Source organism: Pochonia chlamydosporia, chromosome 4 (assembly GCF_001653235.2).
Source record: "Pochonia chlamydosporia 170 chromosome 4, whole genome shotgun sequence".
Taxonomy (NCBI): domain Eukaryota; kingdom Fungi; phylum Ascomycota; class Sordariomycetes; order Hypocreales; family Clavicipitaceae; genus Pochonia; species Pochonia chlamydosporia.
This window is the reverse complement of record NC_035793.1, coordinates 5229048-5250078: the sequence shown is the minus strand read 5'-3', so window position 1 is coordinate 5250078 and position 21031 is coordinate 5229048. Positions and strand designations below refer to the sequence as shown.

At 50.2% G+C, this 21031-nt stretch overlaps 8 protein-coding genes across 8 annotated transcripts; 4 read left to right on the top strand and 4 right to left on the bottom strand.

Moving 5' to 3' along the window:
- Positions 1–156: 156 nt before the first annotated feature.
- On the bottom strand, positions 157–1323 carry VFPPC_14695 (glycoside hydrolase family 12; the record flags this gene model as incomplete). The annotated part of the gene is made up of 3 exons (XM_018292463.1): positions 157–406; positions 464–959; positions 1086–1323. The coding sequence occupies 3 exons, from the start codon at positions 1321–1323 to the stop codon at positions 157–159; spliced, it is 984 nt and encodes a 327-aa protein (XP_018137804.1).
- Positions 1324–9882: 8559 nt separating this feature from the next.
- Positions 9883–12392, top strand: VFPPC_09949 (glycosyl transferase; the record flags this gene model as incomplete). Its single annotated transcript, XM_018288403.1, has 4 exons — positions 9883–10263; positions 10368–11069; positions 11140–11783; positions 11834–12392. 4 exons carry the CDS (start codon positions 9883–9885, stop codon positions 12390–12392), a joined length of 2286 nt encoding a protein of 761 aa, XP_018137807.1.
- A 936-nt stretch (positions 12393–13328) lies between these two features.
- On the top strand, positions 13329–14033 carry VFPPC_16808 (GNAT family acetyltransferase; the record flags this gene model as incomplete). Its single annotated transcript, XM_018294561.1, has 1 exon — positions 13329–14033. The coding sequence occupies one exon, from the start codon at positions 13329–13331 to the stop codon at positions 14031–14033; it is 705 nt and encodes a 234-aa protein (XP_018137808.1).
- A 327-nt stretch (positions 14034–14360) lies between these two features.
- On the bottom strand, positions 14361–14663 carry VFPPC_16809 (hypothetical protein; the record flags this gene model as incomplete). The annotated part of the gene is made up of 1 exon (XM_018294562.1): positions 14361–14663. The coding sequence occupies one exon, from the start codon at positions 14661–14663 to the stop codon at positions 14361–14363; it is 303 nt and encodes a 100-aa protein (XP_018137809.1).
- A 259-nt stretch (positions 14664–14922) lies between these two features.
- On the top strand, positions 14923–16550 carry VFPPC_09950 (hypothetical protein; the record flags this gene model as incomplete). Its single annotated transcript, XM_018288404.1, has 6 exons — positions 14923–14938; positions 15016–15153; positions 15235–15582; positions 15662–16081; positions 16141–16377; positions 16426–16550. 6 exons carry the CDS (start codon positions 14923–14925, stop codon positions 16548–16550), a joined length of 1284 nt encoding a protein of 427 aa, XP_018137810.1.
- A 351-nt stretch (positions 16551–16901) lies between these two features.
- On the top strand, positions 16902–17951 carry VFPPC_09951 (phytanoyl-CoA dioxygenase (PhyH) domain-containing protein; the record flags this gene model as incomplete). The annotated part of the gene is made up of 2 exons (XM_018288405.1): positions 16902–17247; positions 17317–17951. 2 exons carry the CDS (start codon positions 16902–16904, stop codon positions 17949–17951), a joined length of 981 nt encoding a protein of 326 aa, XP_018137811.1.
- Positions 17952–18196: 245 nt separating this feature from the next.
- On the bottom strand, positions 18197–19054 carry VFPPC_09952 (methyltransferase; the record flags this gene model as incomplete). The annotated part of the gene is made up of 1 exon (XM_018288406.1): positions 18197–19054. One exon carries the CDS (start codon positions 19052–19054, stop codon positions 18197–18199), a length of 858 nt encoding a protein of 285 aa, XP_018137812.1.
- Positions 19055–19334: 280 nt separating this feature from the next.
- Positions 19335–20115, bottom strand: VFPPC_09953 (acetyltransferase (GNAT) domain-containing protein; the record flags this gene model as incomplete). The annotated part of the gene is made up of 2 exons (XM_018288407.1): positions 19335–19976; positions 20044–20115. The coding sequence occupies 2 exons, from the start codon at positions 20113–20115 to the stop codon at positions 19335–19337; spliced, it is 714 nt and encodes a 237-aa protein (XP_018137813.1).
- Between the last annotated feature and the right edge of the window lie 916 nt (positions 20116–21031).

Genomic DNA, 21031 nt, shown 5'->3' with positions numbered 1-21031 from the left:
CTGGTATTTTTCACCCGTGTCTCTAGGCTGCATGGTAAGCCAACTCTGGAGTTGTCCGCCTCTTGACAATGCCACCGCATAATTTAGCTCGCACGAAAACAGGTGAGGTGCACGCAAAAATAACACTTTGCTCCGTGTGTGCGTAAGTCGAGTGCTTCAAGACGTCTCGACATCGACAGCAAGACTAGGCACTGAGAAGGTAACATTCTTGGTAGAACTGTAGGCTTCCTGTCCAAAAGCGAGGTATCCCAGATAATCCTCTTTTTGTGGATAGTCGGGATTGTTCATGCCAAAGATTGTATCCAGTAGGGGCTTCAGATCACCTTTAAAATTGTTTGTCGCCTTGGTTGCTACCCAAGACAAGACCATTTGCTTAGTCTGGGGATTTAAGCCCGAATACAACTCGCTGTGAAGTATTAGCAGAGACATTCTCAACATGGACCACCGACCACCGAGTACGTACAACTCCACACCCTGAACGGTTGTGGTATTCTTCAAGCCTTTATCGGCGGTGTTGGTTTTGCCAAGCGGCCAAGCGTCAGTACCAAAGTCGGCAAACCAAACCATGACTTCGTACCCAGCCTTCTCACTGTCTTCGGCTTGTGTACCATCCTTATCCATAAACATATCAATAGCAACGTTGGCATTGATCTGATTGGTTGTCACATCGTTGTCGGTAACCTCCTCTTGTGTGTCATTCTTCATCGATAGGTACCACTCAACGTCAAACTCGAGCTTTGAGATGGATCCAATTTTGACGGGAAAGTTTTTGCTGTCCACTTTGGCGTTGGGGAAGGCATGGACGTTGTTTTGTCCAGCGGCAGCTCGAGGATATTGCCAGGTAACGTTGAACGGGGGTGCCGAGAATTGCGTTGCATATGTCCTGTTCCCATTGAAGTTTACCTGCATGCAAAGTCCGCCGTCATCGCCTTTTTTCCAGCCCCAAGGATTGGGGTTCACTAGGAGGAAAAGAAAACTCGTCAGCATTCGAAATCTAGTCATAAATCCCCTCCATAAATTTGCGACAAGATTTCAAAAAGGTAAATAGCAAAAGCGGGTACGAATGGCGAGAGAAGCCGACTTACGTATGAAGTTTTGATTCTTTGATTTAGGATCGAAGCCGAAGGCCTGGTCACACTTCATTTCTATCGTATCCTTGCCCTTGGGAGTGCCAATACCAGGCAAACCATTGCCATCATCACCGCCTGAGAATGGAGGCGGCTGGCCCTTTGCATGATTGTATGCCTGAAGACCTAGCAAAATACCAATGGTAGTTCCAATCGGTAGTGCCAGGAAGAGGGCACTAACAAGCCATCTAAGCATGGCTATATATAGTGTAGGACTCGGGATGGTAGGTAGACGAGGAGAGGAGGAAAGGGAGAAAAGCGCCGTGCTATTTCCAGGGCAGCGAGAGGGTTGGACTCGTTCGTTCTCGTGGTGATGAGCGAGGAATGGCCGGGCTAGTAAAGTCGTTGTGGCTCGAACGTCGGCGGGCGAAGCGAACGGCGCTCGCGGGGACGTTGAGATGGACGGGAAGCGAAGGTCAGAAAACACAGCGCAAGCGAGCGAGGAGAGTCGCAGGATAGTCTATTCGGCGGCGAAGACAAAAGTGAGCGTGGGAGTAAGAAGCTGGATATGTTTCATGGGGTTGAGGGGATGATGTGACAGGTTTGAATACTCTGCTCCGGTGAGATTCTGGCCACCAGACATGAAATCAATCCTTCACATTGTGCAAGGCCCAGCCAGTCTGAGCTGGTTGAGCCAGCACTGGCCTGGTGCAATACACCGGACCCGCTGTGGGAGCCGTGCTCACCACGGTGGCGGCGGATGCACAGTGGCTGCGGCACAGCTACAGTGGACTCTGACAGTGGAAGCCGGCAAACTTGTAGTGCCGGGCGAGGCAGGATCAGAACATGGAGCCGGACCGACCGCAGCAGTCACCTGCTGACGGCCTGGCTGGACTCAGAACATCAATTGATCTCGGCTATGATTTGAAGCTGAACCGAACGTTGGTGCTCAGCATCTCGCTGGGCCAACGTTGCGTACTTTACTGGAAGTGACTGGCTGAGCAAGTATTGACTCAACTAGACTCACTATGGCTGGAGTGTCAAGAACTGCCTGGTGCTGGGACCAGACAATTGGCCAAAGTTGCTGCACCATCAACAGCCATCAGGAGCCATGTGCGGATGCGGCGCTTCCCTGTCGCTCGCTCCCAGTCTTTGACATGGATCGACTCAGGCCAGACACGATACGGAGTGCCCAAAGATAGTCTCCCAGTCTCCACTCATCAGCTTTTTTGTCCATATTTTGTTTCTAGACGAGCAAACTCTGGACTGGTTGGAGGGGGGGCCTGCTTCTGGCTCGCTGCTGCGGGAAAAAAAAACAAGCGGCAAAAGAAGAACCCAGTTTGCCTAGCACGCTACCAGACTAGACTTGCAAGCACCGCCTGGTCAAACACAACCAATCCACCCGATCCCACAGCCAAGTTGCAAGTTATGCAGGGATCAGAAGGGGTCCGGATTAGCAACAGAGAAGGGGGGCCTTGATTGCTGATCCGGGTCGGCCAGGTGGATGGATTCTGGGTTGCCTCCACGGCTTATCACCTTTCTCACCCATGACTACCTATGATATCCAGACAATTAAAGCAAGGAGCGAGCCGGTGATGAACGACAATCAGCGTGTTATTTCGGTGTGGAATTCAAACAAAGCAGGATTGAGGGTAGTTCTGTGATTAATTTCGACCCCTTTCGCACACAAGCAAGGAGCCAGTGTCACATCTGCCACTTGGGGAGAGCCACAATTCAATATGCTCGATATCCCGTAATTGGCTTCATGCGGTCCTGGTAGGCGTCAACTTGCATACGCTGAAATCGATTAGGCTAACCATCAATCATGAAATCAGCATGGAACGAGAATCCCCCATTGAACTCCAAACTCTCCTAGAGAAAGGGCCAGGTGGTGATGGTCCTAAGAGGGCTGCTGCGCGGTATATCAGACTGCCTGGAAGAGCCTATTGACACAACCTCACAGTGACTCCAGACCGCAGTGCTCGCTCTGCGACCAAATGTGCTCTGCTCCCCTTTTCAGACTTAGGCTTTGGGAACCCCCGTTACAGGCCGTCCTCCAGCCCGATATTAAAGCTTGAGCTCTTCAATCGCCTGACCACTCCGTCCTGCTGGCGCCAAAGAAGCACACGACTACATGTGTGGCAGCAAATCATCCATACGAGAAAATGGAGGCGTGTTGACTCTGAACTCGACCCACCTCGCAAAAGAAACACCCTCCCTCGTCCTCGTACTGGTACGTACCCTGGGCGACAGTGCGTAATTGTGCCGCCTACCCGACGCTGCCGAGGCGAAGGTGTCAAGTTTGGTGCAATCAAGTTGACAGGAACCAATGGTGGATAAGTCCACGTACCGCACACGGACAAAGAGAGCCCAAGCCATGTTGGGATTGGAGGGATTCGGCAGGCGCGATGGGACCGAAGAGGGGCGGGATCGTATCGCACGAGATGGCTGCCTTGGCGACGAATACCAGCTTGATGCATCCCATGTCGTACCCGCAAAAGAGTGGCATCTTTTGCGAACGGAGGTGGGAGAGGGAGGGAAGGGGCTCAGTTGCCAGTCTGCTTTAGTGGTGAGAACGCGAAGTGAGTGGTTCCTCAGTGCACAGCCTCTGTACCAACGTTTTTTTCGGTGGCATCCAATGTGCTTTGCGTGCCTGGCGACCTTGACGGATGGGGTTCTATTTGTGATGGGTCGGCGCATGGCGTTTGCGACACCAGACTCATCAATGCGATTTGATTCTCTCCTGTTGTTTGGGTGGTGACTTATCCGCACTGTTGTCGATGTGCACACGGAAGGTGCATACGAATTGGCTCCAGGCAACCCATCCAACTTGACACGAATTACTCATACCGTTCTTCCTGTGCGCAGTTTACTACTAGCTACATTTGCTGTAGTCGTTTTGCTACAACCTGACATCTTTGGGCAAGAACTCAAGTGCTCCTTCTCAAGGAGCGCAGGAGGCCGAAATGTGTGGTCGCTACTCCGTACGTACAATAGGCGTGGAGAACTATTATGGAACTTGACACATCCTAGCAAAGCTGAGTACCTACCTAGGTAGGTGGGTTCTACAAACCGGTCAATAACAACAACTCCGTGGTTCAATGGGCAGGCTGATTCTCAAACAGCAAGTCCAAACCTTGTTTCTTCTGTTGCATTCTGATGCGTGCAGATCAAATTTGAGTTTGTGGGCATCCAGTTATCAGTGATCACAATCACCGATGGAGGGTGGCAGACCCCCCTGCAGACGAACAAACGGGTCAACGCACCAAACCAAAATTGAACCAAAAACTGTGCTCTATTCTGAATCCTGGTTGGCATTTGCCGTAATCAAGCAAGCTCTTGTCCCCTTCCCTTTCGAATCACAAATCTCGATGGGGGATGCCTGGATATACAAGACATCAGATGCCGAGCAAGCAGCCACTAGCAAAGACATGGCCAACGACAATGTAACATCTGTGGACTCAACAGCCAACAGGACGAGGTTGACGGCGCACAATCCTGAAATGGTCAATGACGCTGGAACGTTTCTCTACCTCGAGCTAGATCATTTCAAGAAACGTCCAACACCAGTTAGCATCATTTAGTGACGGTAAGACCAGCCTGGCGTCGGGATTGGCGACTGGATTTTGCCGAGAGCTTGACACTATTAATAATTATCAGGAGGCGACTCGCGGCATATTTTGGCACGCGCTGAGAGGAAATGCTATTCCAATGTTGGGGGTGACCCCGGGTACGCACTGTGCTTACTAAAACCCGTCGACGGCGGACACCCATGCACCTGGTCAGACTGGCTCAGACTTGATATATTGCAATCAGGCGATCTTGGTATGTACGATGCCTGGAATATCTGGCAGGGCCAAGCCTGGGTCTAGGATAAAATGATAAATTGTCCAGGGCATTCAGCAGCAAATCCCAGCAGTGTCACATTTGCTGTGTGCAGTCGGTGGTCAAAGGTATTTGCCCACATACACTAACACAGCCCAATATACCTCAGCATATAATGCGATATGCGATACCTTTCCTTCTTCACATATTTATGACCCCCCGGCTGTAAGCTTGAGCAGGCAAAGGATCTAGATCGTTTTTCTTCAGCATACACGGGACGTGACTTCATTTTCTGAGAACCAGGATTGGCTAAATTATCCATCATGTGCTGAATTGCCTGTTTCTGGGTTCAAAGCTGGGACATTTCTAAAGGTGGACTGTCCGCTTATTAAACACACGCAAGGAAGGCAGTGCTGCAATAAAAAGGGACGAGTCTGATGTTTGGATGGCAACATTTGAACATTGAACGCATCCAGCTTTAAAGTCAAGGAACCAGACGTCTGAACTTGGATCCAAGCCATCGGCACTTCAGGTCCACCAGTGCGCACAGTGTGCAGAGCCGACAGCAACACTTCCAAGTCGAGGAATGACCTGGCTGGTCCATTCTCAGAACAAAAAAAACAAAATGTAAATATTGTTCCAAAATACACAGAATCAACCAGTGGGAGCCAATGACTCTGCAAGCCCTGCCTGATTCTATGGCGAGGTGGACATTACAATATGTGATCCGACCACTCGTAGAATGGGACGAGGAATATTGCTTCCGGATGGTGGAGAAGAGGAAATCTGGACCAGACACAACGCCGCCTTGGCTGGCACAGGCTGACTTGACTCGTCGGCAGTCATTGAAACGCAGCGCCATGGCCGCAGCTTGAAACTTGTCCAGTCAACCGACGGGAAGTCTGCGAACGATTAATCAGTTTGCATCGTTCACAGCTGTCGCTGAAGCATGGAGCCCTCTGTATCGTGGCTGACGCTCCGTGAAGAACCGCCAATGGAACCTTCGGACTTTGGGAGAGCTACCTGAAGTCTGCACATGTATGTTCGGGTGGGGAGGAATGGCCACTGAGGAGATGACTACTTGGCCTTGGCAAACGGGTGTGGCAAGAGAGTAACAGAGAAAAAAGTCTTCAGCTGTGCTATTACTGGAGCCCGCGTTCGCCGGATCGGATCGTTGGTGGAGTTGCAAAGCTGCTTTATTTTGCAGGCCATTTGTTGTTAATACCGCACGACGGTGCACAGTTCGTAGCAAGGTCAACAATTCTGGTTGAGAGGGCTTCAAGTGCTGGCAATAGTTGTCTGGTCTGGTGCTCAACTCGGAATCGCCGATCACCCATGGCGCTTCCGCAACTGCTCAACGGCGCCAGCCAAGGATGTCGATACGGCATGGTGCTCTCTCTGGTCTGGTCTGGTCTGGTCTGGTCTGGTGGAATTCGAATTCAACGGTGGCATTCAACGGACAACAAAACGGGGTCAACTCAAGAGTTGGGATGCAGAACAACTGGAACTGAATTGAGTTGACGGAGTCTAATTTAATTCAGCCCCAATCCAAAACCTAACTGGAGAAGAAGGCTTCAAGTTTTTGATGGAATTTATTCTGTTTCACGCAATCGTCGATTGGTGGACACCCTTTCAACCAGAACTGCCTGGCTTAAACTTTCTCGCACATTTGCTTCCGATAGCCGCATCGAGCAGTTGTGATTGCTAAAGTGCACATGTGGCTGGAACGCTTAGAAACTCAGTCACCAAGGAAACCCAGGATATGACATCACCGGCAGTTGACCAACATTGAACCCAGAGACGGACCAGACGGATAGCTGCACTCCTCAATTTTGGGCTTGGGCTTGGGCTTGGGCATCTGCATCTGCCAGTTCTGCCTGGCGCCGTTTTGTCCAGAGCTCGTCATGCCAAAAGACGACGCTGAAGCCAGCAGCATTATTGTTGAACAGGGAGGCTTTGCGATCCGAGGTTCAAAATCTGATGTTGACAAATTATTGATTCAATGGTGACTCGACTCTTTGGCCCGAGGCGACGCCCGACCAGACCCCGACCAGACCACATGCAGCATGCAGCATGCAGCTTGAAGCTTGCAGCGTCAGAGGCGCAAACCAAGCTTCTCAACCACAGAGCCTCACGACACATTGTTAAAGTAAACTGATGTATTACTTGTCAAGTATTGTCAATCGCATGTAGTTGCCCTTCCTTGCAGACCGTGCTAGTCTGGTGTCTGCAACGGCAGGTCGATGTGATCAAATCTATCACAGACCTTTCGACAGATGCCCCAGATGCCCCAGATGCACCACACGCACCTTGACCACACGCAACAGACGGCTCGCTCTGTCCGCCTTGACACACTGTACCAGATGGTATGACGAGGCGCTGCGGCAAAGACGGAAGGGGATGCAGTCTGGTGATATCTCATGACATGACATCAAACCCTGCTGCGCCGTATTGTTCTCCATTGACGAATTGACGAATTGATCCCCTGTCCCAAGGCGTGGCAGCCCTGCCCGACACGGAATGACGAAGCTTGATACAGCTCGTATTGAACTCAGGTGGCATCAAATACCACCAGGAGTATGACTAGGGGGGCTTGGCGTGGAGGTGCCGCGGCTGGTACTTGACTTGTTGAGCCACACCCTTTTCCGACTCGGTCAAGATGGGGGAGGGGAGGCGAAGAATGATTGAATCCATCAAATCAACATTGAAGAGAGAGATAGACCTGGGCTGCTGGTTACTGAGGTGCTGTTACCCCGTAATTGGAACTGGTTGACTTGCATACTTCCAATTTGGCGCTGTGCCTAGGCACGGCTGGGAGCACTTGAGACGACGTTGAGGCTTCAAGCATTGACAATGATGCAAGACAAATGGCATACTGAAGTTGATGCCAACTTCATTGAAGCAAGACGTCTCAGGCATCAATAATGGGTCTGCACTGAACAAAGCAACTACGGAAATTTGCCTGAAGCTCATTAAACATTTTATCTCTCACCACTATAGTCTGCGGTCAAATGTATTTGGACGTATCCAAGTATACACTAACACAGCTCAAGATGCCTCAGCACACAACCCGATATGCGATACCTTTCCTTGTGTAAATACTACTAACCTCCCATTGTAGACGTCGCTCGATGTAGCCTCACCAATTGAGCAATTATTGACGGTGCTTTGGGCAGAAGACGAGGTAATTCGAGGCCGCTTGGATGGCGATGCTGATGCAGTTGCCTGTTCCACGGGTAGCATCAGTCGATGTTGATATCAAATTGAAGTATTGTCGGCCGTGAGCTGGCCAAAGCGCCCAAACAATCGATATGGAACCCATTACAACTAGGCTGGACACTGATAAAGTCTTTGCTCTGTGCTTGCGTCCGGTGCACTGCAGCGCACTCCGATGGCAGTGACATGAGCATCTGGAGCCATGAAGGAGCCCAGGCCACCAATTGTTCAGTATCTACGGAGTACAGTGGGGAGTCAAACGTATTCAAACAAACATTGAATTAGTTGTACTGTATTATATATTACATTAATACACTCCAATATACCGATATATTAGTAATATACTTACTTAGATAGACATCAGCAAAATGATTTTTTACCACAGACTACTGGGTATATCCCTCGACGTCCATGTCTGGTCTATCGATTGATCAATCAATGGCATCATGCATTTGAATACTAGACTTGACAGAAGATGGGATGGATGGGGCTCGGAGCATTCAACGTTCGCTGAGTGACACAACATGTCTGGGTTTGTGTTTGCATCAAGACGCACGCCCCCCAAACCATGCCTGATCCTTGTCGTGGCACCCCCAGCCCACTCAGCCCAACTTTTTTCTTCTCGGTTTTTTTTTTTTTTTTTGGTTTTGGGTCTGAGAACCACTCCGTCATATCCACTCGCGAGTCCACATCTCGCTGCGCTCCGACCAAGTGAACCAGGCACAGCCGCCACCTGCAAGGTCGGTCGGTACTCCGTGCTCCATACAATGGTAGGTCTTGATCAAAGTCACCAGGAGCTTGGATCACCACATCTCAGGTGTGCGGCGATACGCAGATGCTCCTGATTCGCCATCGGCCGGCTTGTGCTCTCTCTGTGTCAAGTGTTTCTTTGGGGGGGAATTCCACGCAAGCCGTAAACTGTAACCGCCATCTGCCTGGTCTGGGTCGTTCCTTCCGTTGTCTGGCCCGTGGCCGTGGCCGTAGCCCGTAATAGCACCCGCAACCCGGACCACCACACCATCTAGCTGCCTCCAGTGCAAAGCTCACAGGTACCCAGTACCCGTGGACCGGGCGACTCTACCACTGGTGGTCATGTCCATCGACTTTGCAAGTATGAAAGACGCTCTTGCCGGCCTTTAGGTCTTCCATCTCTCCTCGTATTGCTCATCCTTTCGATTTCTTCCTCATCCTCCAGGCTCCTGAGCGATTCTCCCCATCGCGACCTTGTTGCAAACATTAAATCTCTCTTACATTCGTTTTCGTGGTGCAGAGGTCATATTAGCGTGTGGGTGCCGAACAATCTCTTGTTTCCCACCGTCCCGCTCGTTTCTCGTTTCTGTCAGGTCGACAACAGAAACGACATCGTTCGACCGGCACAACAGCTTAGCCCAGCGACATTCCACTCCCAGAACGACAACGACCCCAAATTGCGCTCTCTCTCTCTTCCAGCCTCCCCCCCTGAGCAGTGGTCATCATCTAGACAAGAGGGAGAACGGGAAACACCTCCCCAAAAACATAGGCAGAGACAGAAAATCACTTGTTCGTCCTGTCTCAAATCCTCCACGACGTCAGTCAGCTGGCAACCACCGGCCTCATTCGCTTTTACCCAGTGGTACCGTTGCATTCCAACGCTGTCTCTTGCTCTTCTTTCCTGTCCCGGTACTCTCGACTCTGAAACCCCACGATCTTCAGGTTTTTGGCCCAGATTTGGCGAAGCAGTCGTCACAGCTTGTACTAGAATCCAGAGGTCGGGCGCTTCTAGCCAACCGCAAAAATGAAGGGCTACCCTGAGGAAGAGGAAATGTTGGAAATAGGAACATTTCAGCGTCGAGAGCAATATCACCCTTACCCGCAACAACAAGCTTATATAGAAGAATATCCTGCCAGGCCAGCCAGAGGCACTCCGAGACCTCCGAGGCCAAATTCATACTCACGGCCAAATTCGTTTCATCCCGAGGAATACGTATCTTCATCGCCAGTCTGGCCACCTTCAATTGGTGGTCGTTCGGAATCCCAGACGTTGGTAGACAGCGCTGCCGGTTCCCGTTCTAGTGTTCGCTCATGGCGGACTGGGCAACAGACGCCGGTCGACTCTTCCGTTTCCCCTCGGTATGGTGTTCCATTCCACAATGAATCTGGCCCGTCAACGCCCATGGTAAGAAACTAGCAATTTGCCCCTCACTCTTTGAATTAGGCTTGTACTTTTTGCTTCCTCTCTTCGGCTTTTTTCTGTTCAACGCTAATGAAATGAGTGAACAGAACCAAAGTCAAATCAGCCTCACAGGACTCCTCAAGCAAGCTCAACCACCAGCTGGAGGCAAGGATTGGATTGACCGTGAGTCCATCGATATCGTGCACAAGCGAGATGATAGCGACATCTGGAAGGGCTGGAGACGTCACTTGTTCAGACTGGTTCCCGTCTTGACGTTTGCCAACACTGGTTTATACCTGGCTTATTTGGCTTTGCGTATTGCATGCGTTATTTGGGCTCAGAACGCACAGGAGACAACCTATGCCGGCGCTTGGATCTTCATTGCCGTGGAAATCGCTGTGGCTGTTCCGTCCCTGATGCACAACAGCTGGACTATGATGTCAATGAAGAAGCGATATAGACAGAAGCTCCGACTTAGAGGGTACGACGTTCCGACTGTCGATGTCTTCGTCACCTGTTGCGGCGAGGATGATGATCTCGTCATGGACACTGTTCGAGGCGCGTGCGACATTGACTACCCCTACGAGAAGTTCCGTGTCATCGTTTTGGACGATGCCAAATCTGCAACCCTGGAGGCTGCCATCTGTCGTCTTGCCGCGTCCTCTCCCAACGTCTACTACATGGCTCGTGAGAAGATTCCTGGGCAACCTCACCACTTCAAGGCCGGAAATCTCAACTATGGCCTCGAGCAAAGCCATTTACTTCCAGGCGGCGCCGGCCAGTTCATGGCTGCCTTGGATGCCGACATGGTATGTCACGATTTTCTAATGATGCTTGTCCTTTCGTACGCATGAAATGGCGGACTAACCAAGCCCTAAGATTCCTGAGCGTGACTGGCTTCGAGCTGTCCTCCCTCATCTTCTCATCGATCCTAAGATGGCTCTCGCCTGCCCCCCTCAACTGTTCTACAACACGCCTCCATCCGACCCCCTGTCTCAAAGCCTTGACTTCTTCGTTCACGTTATCGAGCCCATCAAGGACTCGCTCGGCGTCGCCTGGTGCACCGGCTCTGGTTATGTTGTCCGGAGAGAGGCCCTCGATGAGATTGGCAACTTCCCTCTGGGGTCCTTGGCTGAAGATGTTGCCACCTCTACTCTCATGCTCGGCAAGGGCTGGAAGACTGCCTATGTTCACGAGCCTCTTCAATTTGGTACCGTTCCTGAGGACTTTGGCAGTCACTTGAAGCAGCGGACTCGCTGGGCCATCGGAACCGTGGACACGTCGTTCAAGCTCAAGTTTTGTTTGTGGGGCGAAAAGGTTCGACAGATGTCATTTGCTCAACGGTTTTCTGGATTTCTCTATGCCATGCTCAGCTTGTACACTATTCTTCTCACCATTTCGCTGTTTGCCATTCCCATTATTCTGATCATGGGTAAGCCACTGGTTGCGTACGCCACCGAGGAGCAACTCCGTTGGCTCATTCGCGCATGCTTTGCTGCGACCATTAGCAACCGCCTGTGCGAGTTCGTGCTCTTCATTCCGCTGGCTACCACACTGGTCAGCGGGGTTCCAGATACCAGCTGTGGATGTCGCCGTACATCGCCCTCTGTCTTATTCGCTCCTTCATGCTGCCAAAATGGCTCGGTGGTCAGGTGCAGGCTTTCAAGCCTACCGGTTCTTTGGCCTCGGCCTTGAATGAGCGTGATCCTGCCCTGAAGAGGAGCATGGTGCGTCGAATCTGGACAATTCTCATCAACTACATGGGCATCTTCCACCTGGCGTTTGTCTACCTGACGCTTGTGGCTGTGGTCCTGACGTCGTATCGATGTTTTGTGCGCACAGATGATACGCGCTCGCTTCTGCTATGCCTGGTGACGCACGCATTCTGGCCGCCGTTGACTTTCATCTTCATCTGCAGCTCTCTCTGGACCCCAGTTGCGTACGCCATCGACCCTCCGCAAATGCCAGACCGTGAGCAGCTTCTCGACCGCGATCCCAAGACAATGGTTGCCCATCCCAATGCCAAGAGCAAGAAGATTGCTTTTGGTGGGCAGGCTGCCTGGTTTGAGTTTGAATTGACCACGTCGACCTTGTATACCACGCTGGTCTTTGTGGCCTCATTTATCTTTTAACCAAAGGGGCTGATTACGGTCGGTGCCGCAGCACTAGGACCGGCTGGCAATGCAGGCATGCGACTGTCCTGGAGGGAGCTCACAGTTCCCTCACTGCGCGCTGCCTGATTGGTCCCTACAAGGCAAACGACTCATTTTACACGAATACACATTCATGGTTGATGACGAGGAGGAGAACACCGCCACCTGCAATGAATATTTATTATGCCAAAGGCCGTTGCAGGGGCTTCGTTGGCGGAACTAGGCACGAACTACGTGACAACGTCCAGATGATTCGACTGGCGCAAGTTTGGTGATTGCTTGTATTGATTTGGATTCGGCGTCATGGGACTTATTTACTGCATTGTTGATTCCGCACAAATTGGAACATGGATGAACGGGGGGGGAGAGGATACATGAGTAGTTGATGGTGTGAGAGTATTGGTACTTAGGTAATGCGGAAAGGATATACGGCGAAAGCATGTGCCACTGCGGTGGCTTGTAGCAATTATCATAGAATTGGCATTGAACTAGAATTTCAAACATTTTTTATTATAATATCGGAGCTGGATACTGTAAATCAGTGGTGAGTTGTTGGGAAGCATGACTGTGTCGCAGCCGGAGGGTGTGATGCATTTGCAGTTGTCTGGTGGTTTGGATGTCGACATCTGGAACTGATCCTGGTGGGTCACAGCCCAGGTCTGGCCAACTTGGTTCGTCAATTCCAGCACAGTACACTGCATGTGAGTCGTTTGATGACAATTTGCGCCCTACGGCTCCCGATCACGGCCAATGACCAAAGGATAAAACACCAGACACAAACAGTCACGGGAGGCACCACACAGTCAACCTCTCAATTGAGAACCGCCAATTGGAATATTTGAGACTTGATTTACCACATTGAATACCGGTACAAAACTCAGAGAGACAGGAAGACAGACAGACAGACGGCAGAATATGTCACTGCCAGTAGGACCAAAAGTATCTCCCCGCGAGGCAAAGCAACCACCACACAAACCACTGCTCGGTCACACCACGTCGCTCGTTCCTCTTGAACCGTCGCACGCGGCAAGCCTGTTCAAACACCTCGGTGGACCAGAGAATTTCCCCCGATGGACCTATATGCTCACCAGTGGGTTTCCTACACTGTCTGACTGTGAGAGAGACATCGCCCTATGGAGCCAGGACAACTTGTCGGACAGACTCTATTACACAGTCCTCTCAGGTCCCGCGTCTGACCCGGCCTCGGAACCTGTTGGCATGATGTGTTATCTCGCCATTGTGCCTTTGCACAGACGGCTGGAGATTGGCAGTGTCATTCTGAGTGCGGCCCTGCAGCAAACCAGGAGTGCTACCGAGGCATTCTATTTGCTCATCAAGCACGCCTTTGAGGATCTGGGCTACCTGAGAGTGGAGTGGAAAGCAAACAACTTGAACAAGGCGAGTTTAAAGGCTGCAGAGAGGTTGGGGTTCAAGTTTGAGGGCGTGTTCAGGAAGCACATGGTGATTAAAGGACGACAGAGAGACACGGCATGGTTCAGTATCACAGACGAGGAGTGGGATGGCGTGAAGACGGGGTTTGAGAGGTGGCTGGCAGATGACAACTTTGATGAGGCTGGGAGGCAGAAGAAGGGATTGAAGGAGTGCAGGGACGTTGCGTGACGAGGTTTATGATGCTGTGAGGTGTACTTTGTCTATAGTAGGGGGTTGCCTGTTTGTCCTAGACAAAATTCGGTATTAAAGGAAGTACTTATCATGTCTTCTGATACCAAATACGGCTCGATCAGCGTGTGTTTCTCTCAGGCAGCCAATTAAATATAACTGAGTATTGCATGCAAGACTTCAGGCGACGGGTAGTTTAGTCCTTCTGTGCCAAAGCATGAGACCGCCTCGGCGTAGGTAGGGAACCGAGAAACCTGTCTTGGGGTCAAACACGATTGCGCCATTGGGCCACCCGGAAACTCGGCAACATGCAAGATGCGGACTTGATCAAAGGTTGTTAATTCCGTTAGCTAGCTTGTCGGAAATGGTGACATCTTTCAATCTCCAGTGATGGGGGCGTGCGGCCGTTTGCGGATGTGAAAGGTTATTGTTCAATCTGATCCGGGGTTGGATATTGTGGGGTAACAGAGTTAGAGGGAAAACAGACAAACCGTGATGAGTGACAAATAGAGAGTAAACTTTAATGGTGCAATACATTGTTGGCTGCTTTGTGGTTGTTGTGACGAAAAAAAAGTCAATTGGGGAAACTGACGAATTGCTCTGTTTGCTCAGTTTCGCTGCACCAGACATGCACAGCAATTTAATGTGGGGCCAACATGAAGTCAACCTGAAGTCAACTTGACCTAAAAGCCAAAACATTGCTTCATTCATCCGAATGACTACAGTATGCCCCGAGCGTACAATACAGCAGGTAGCTTCTTCTAGTGCTAAAATCAGTATCCCGTCTGTTTTGAATGGAAAAGCTAACAGTTACTAGCATGGTACGGAACAAGTTTCGAATTGCGGGATCTGATCTGATCTGATGTAAACTGACGCCTCACAGTGACACATGTCGCAAACGCAAAGTAAAGTGTGCGACGCAAACCTACTTGCCATGTACCAACATCTCCATTCGATCTCGACTAATGCCGCAAAACTACAGGTGACGAGGGCCGACCCATCTGTGGGCCATGCAGCAAAGCAGGGAGATATTGTGGCCGCTTCGGTCGATCTTCACTCTCCTCAACCGATCCCCGGACGTCATCCAAAACGAAGCACCGCCGCAAGGGACACGATGCTGGTAAGGACTCAACACGCTGCCGACTCTCTCCATTCAGTCAAACCCAGTCTCAACTCAAGCTAACTGCAGTGTTCCTTGCAGCTCACTCATCCGAACCATGTGTCTCACTTTCCCCGCGAGAGGCAGTCAAAGATGCGGCCATTGCATGGCATGTCCACCACTATGTCTCTGAGCTCGCGGCATGGTACGACCTGGGCGATTCGCGGCGCCGTTTCGCAACTACCATTGCTGAACTTGCGCTCGATGAATCACTGCTGTTTAGCGCATTGGTCGCGCTGTCGGCTATGCATGTGAGCCAGACGACAGCAAAGACGGCGCGTAGAACAGCCGAGGCCTATCATGGGAGTTGCATACGGCAGTTGATTAGTCTAGATGATAATAGTGTTCTTTTGGACAATGGTGTTGCCCTGGCTGCGGCGTGTCTACTCCGTTCGTACGAGATTCTGGATGGCAAGTCGCTCTTCAAATTGCTTTCAAGTGTCCCGGTAAGCTAACGACTAGATCATAGAGGACGTTGATCCCAACAGGCACTTGCAGGGCGCATATTCATTTGCGTCTAGAGAAGTGTCGCTGTTACAGAATAACCCAGAGAGTCTGGTGGCCGCTGGATTTTGGAATTATCTCCGCGAGGACATTACCTTTAGTTTGTTTCAAGGGTGCTCATTGAAGATCGATCTGTCGTCATTTGACATTGAAAGGATGTTAGCAACGCAAGAGAGACTAAACTCGATGTCTGTTATCCTAGGCAAGCTAATCAATGCTTCCTTTGGGCGTGAGATATCCAAAGAGGAGTGGCTTTCGACACAAGACGCAACCAAACTCTGGTATCAACAACTTCCAGCTCCTCAGAAACCATTCTCACGATCAACACACGCAGAAAGCAATCCAGAACCATTTCCCAGAGTGTGGTTTCTACACGACTCACATGGTATGAACATGTCCAAATACATCAGCCGTGTTATATGCATCACTGACGATGTCCTTTAGCATCAGCAATGCACTACTTCTTAACAGTGTCAAGTATCCTCGCAGTCACTGCTTCGCCAGCGCAGCTTCCTCTCCTCCACATACCAGGCAGAGGCAACGAGGTTGGGGAATCGGTGCCCTCAGCAGGGTTAAACCAAGTCGATGTTCTAGACTGTTATGCATCCGAGATTTGTGGTATTGCGTTCACGACAAAAATCCCATCCGTACTAGTCAATGCTTTTGGTCCCATATCCTACTGTAAGTCTATATCGTAGAAGCCTAAAATGTCTAGCTAATTTGGCAAAGGCGCCAAGTATCTGCGGCGAGAAGATTCCCGCGATGAGCTTGTGCGAAACTTGACCGCTTGTAAAAAGGTTATTGGCTGGCCCATTGACCGGTTGATTCAAGACTTGAAACGGTCCTGGGGTTGAGCCTTGTTACTTGGCCTTGGGACGTAGGATTCATATGGTGCATATACTCGCATTCGGGAGATCATGTCTTCTTACCGAATACAACGTACATATGTATCGTCACTGGCTACCCCAGGTCCAAAAGCGCCACTACGGATGGTCGCAACTGGTGCCTCCGCACCATGACTGGGAATTCCGAGCTCGGGTTTCGTGGCAACACCACTTCAATCAGCCGACCAAGTCGACAACTCAAACCAAGTATAAGAAGATGATGGCCTCCTCCAAGATACCAGTCACATACTCTTGTACTTGATTAAACAATAAAACAGAGTCGACTGACAATTACCGCACCTGACTACCCCACCGCTCCCAATGTTTGTCATCCGCCAACAATCATCGCGGCTCCTCCGCCGGTCGATGGCAACACTTGCAACGCCCAAACCCATGATAATCGTGCCCTCAGCCAAAGAAATCCAAAATGCAGCTCTTGATGCACGCAACCTCGAAAAAGCCGTCCGCCACGTCCACCGTGATGGTCTTGTTGTCATAAACGACATTGTTCCCCATGCCCACCTCGACCACCTCAACAACCGAATGGTTCAGGACGCGCGTGTATTGCAGGCCCGTGGAAAAGACGGACCATTCAATTATAACCAAGGCAATCTGCAGCAGGATGCGCCCCCTGTAGCTGAATTCTTCCAGCCATCCATATTTACCAGTAAGCTCTCTCTGTGTCCCAACGTCTAAACCTCATCTCATCATCATGACCATCACCTAACTTCCATAGACCCCATCGCAACTCAAGTAACAACGAGTGTTCTTGGCCCACGACCAAAATGGACATTCTGCTCAGCCAACGCGGCAATGCCACCTATGCCAGGCTCTTCACCCCAACGTCAGCCCGTTCACTCTGACGCAGACTTTGATCACCCTTCTCATCCGTTCGCTCTCGTCGTCAATGTTCCCCTGATTGACATGGAGCCTCGCAATGGATCTACAGAGATTTGGTTGGGAACTCACAACAACGATATTTCTGCGCAAGAAGGCGCCCATGGACATCGGGCAAGCGGTCGCATCCAGGAGCATCTGTTGTCTGAGCGCTCCAAAGCATGTCCTCCTGTTCAACCGGTCATCAAGAAAGGATCAATTGTGATTCGAGACCTGCGTCTCTGGCACGCCGGAATGCCCAATTATTCGGATGATGTACGCATCATGCTTGCCATGATACACTTTGCACCGTGGTATAGAAACCCCATGCGGTTGGAGTTTGGGGACGATGTCCGTCCAGTGTTGGAGGGCTTGGAGAAGAGTGGAAAGCTGGGGCTGGAGGTTCCAGTGGATTGGGTTGCGAGGGGTAAGGTCTTGGAAGGTTACTTGAATAGGGGATTTGGAAATAGTTATGATTTTAACCAGGAGAATTAGGTAGGGATTTAGTAGGTTGCCAAACTGCTTCTTCTAGGTATATTTATGACCCGGTTTGCTTTCCCATTGGCAAATAGATTCAACGAATCCAACTATTTCTTTTCTCCATCCGCCAGATACTGGTATCTTCAACAGCTCTTGACGTCTAGTCACATCAAGGGACTAGATAGCTAGTCGTTAACACCGCTCTTGACCATTTGTACGCTCAATTAAAAGAAATCTACCGCTTTGCCTCTCAATGCAAGCTATTTCTTTTTGGCCGCCACATAGATGTAAAGCGTATCGTAGATCTCGACCTTGCCATCCACCGCAGCCTTCTCCCACTCCTCTCTAAACAAGGGCTTTGCTCTGGCCGCAAGCTCCTCTAGAGACATTCCTTGCGGCGATGGTATCACCTTCATGGACGAGTCAAACATCTCATCCGCCTGCAATGATGTGCCGTCTGCAAACACATGTCCCTTTCCACTCACGTCATCAACCGTCTCGATGTGTTCCACAACGAGACCCTCGTGTTCAAGTATCCCTTTGAACGAGTCGATCGACTTGACCCAGAGGCGCTTAGAAGGAAAAGGAATACCTAAACGATCGAATACCGTCTCCAGTAGGTTGCCTTGTCGAAAGCTAAGCTGGTGTGGAATATCGATTACCATCCGTCCACCAACCTTGAGATACTCACTCCAATCCCGTACGACCTTTGCAGCATCACCAGCAAATAGAACAAATGCATTAGAGCACAGTATTAGGTCGAAGCTACCCCTTTCGATTTCTTTGCATGTTGACAGATCTGTAACATCATGCTGGAATAGTTTTATGAGTCTTGCCAGCGTGGTGTTTTGATGCAGCTTCTGCTGAAATGCTTCGAGCATACTTTCAGTGGCGTCGACACAGATGACGCGGCCGTTGTCGCCAACTAGAGAGGCCGCTTCGAGAGCATCAAGGCCAGTTCCGCAGGCAAGATCGAGGATGTGATCATTTTGCTTGATGCTCGCTACTTTTATAAACCGCTTTGAGTATTCGGCGTGCCAGGACGAGTCATAGTCACTGGCGCGTTTTGTATACATGCGTTGCGCTAGTTTAAACTGAGTAGTCTCTTTTGCTCCCATGGCTAGATATGTTGTTGGGTATTTGGATGATGAGAATACATGGATGTCTGCACAAGCGGCTGGCGTCTTGACATGGACATGGCGGGACATCGACTGACGTCATTCAAGGTGGTTTGTAACTAAAGTCTCCAATGTGTGGAATATCTCAACCAGATGGAGTAGCGCACCATGGAGTTTTGATTGCAACTCCTCCAGGTGTATTTGCTTGTTAGCTTTGTAACTGTCGTGTTACTCATAAATGATTCTATCCCAACGCTACAAAAGGCTGATGTCAACTCAGTCATGACTGGCATGTCATCTTCAATTCTCCAACCAGCGACACAATAGCAGGACGCTTCTCACTCCATTCATCCCATACAATCGAATAGATGGCCGTATGCCTCCCAGGAAGTTCCTTCACAGTACCGTTCCTCTCCGCAAGTGCATCCGCCGACACCGACACCTCACAGTCTGTAACGACACGAGCCCACCTCTTGATGCCTTCGAGCTCAAAACCCAGACGGAGAGCAAGTTTACGAGAAGACGAATTCTCAACATTAGCTTGCCACTCGACGCGCCTGAAACCCAGTCCACCAGCAGAAGGCGGATCAAGCAGCCAGAGCAACATGAGTCCGACAGCATTCGTTGCAATATGCTTCTTCCGGAAACTTGGGAACAAGAGTATGCCAAGTTCTGTGGCGGCGTCCTGTTTGCTAGTACCGGCCAGTGCAATCGTTCCAGCGTAAGTACTTGGAGGTTCGGGTCCATCAGGCGACGTTTCCTTGTAGTAGATTGCGTAGAGGCAGTTTTTCGGCCTCTTAAAGGTTGTGTTGTAGAAGTCGACGAATTCATCCTCCGTCTTTGAGGGGGGAAGTTGTGTGAGATTGAAACTCTCTGGATTGTCCTTGATAGACTGGACAAACTGCGATACATGAATGTTTGGCTGTCGCGTGGAAAGGCTAGGTTAGACGATTGAGGTTTCTTTGCATGTTGGCTCAAACAGCACTTACGTCGAAAGGCTTGAGAATCACGGTGCCGTTTTCTAGGCACGGTTGGCCAAAGTAAAAGGTTTCAGGAGCCATCGCAATGCGAATGTTGCTAACTCGATTGTTTCTCAACTTGTGTCTCAACTTGAACTTTCATCACTGCAAAAGTGAAGAAGAGATGACAAGTCAAAGGATTCAATGTTGTGTCTACCCCGCGTCGAATTTCCTCATGCTGGTGCAGACGACTGTTGTATTTGGTCAGCAACATGTCGCAGAACAACTTACACCAGAAGTAATTTGGCCAAATAAGACGTAAGTAGTATTTCAAGTCATTTTTGACATCAACAAAGGTGATACCAGTTGTCTACTAACATTCATTCAACATTGAACGCACCTTTGTCGTTTCAATCGCTGTAGTCCCTGTCAAGCCACGTCCATCCCCTGCAATTCACTAAACCCATCGAACCAGAGCCTCTGACAACGACAATCTGTGCTAGAACCGTATTTGGTCACATCCAAGTAGTATGAGCTGTGTTTTCTACTGGTCTATTAACGTGTTGAAGTCGAATCTTTTGATTTGATCGGTTCAATATTGTCATCTACCGGCTGCAGGAGAGGCTTGTTCTCCTTCTCGAGTGTATACTTGGATATGGGCAAATACCCTTTACCAGGGACTGTACTTTGCTTTTGGATGCCTCCAAGACGGTTCACGTCTCGATCTCACTTTCCCTGCGAAAGGCACATGCAGTCAAAGACGGGGGCCATCGCATCTGTCGCTCCTTCCTTTGTGCTTAGCCACTGCACGAGTTTTGTCAATTCAATGTTGTCTGGTCTGGTGTCAACTCTCATGCATATTCGTGCACCATCAACACCACACCACAAACAATTGCGATTCTTGAGTCTACACACTTTGAACTCTTTCTCTTACATATCAGACTTACTACTTGTGTTAAAATACATACAGTACAACTAAAGTCAACCACTGTGATACTCAAAAATGCCTGATAACGCC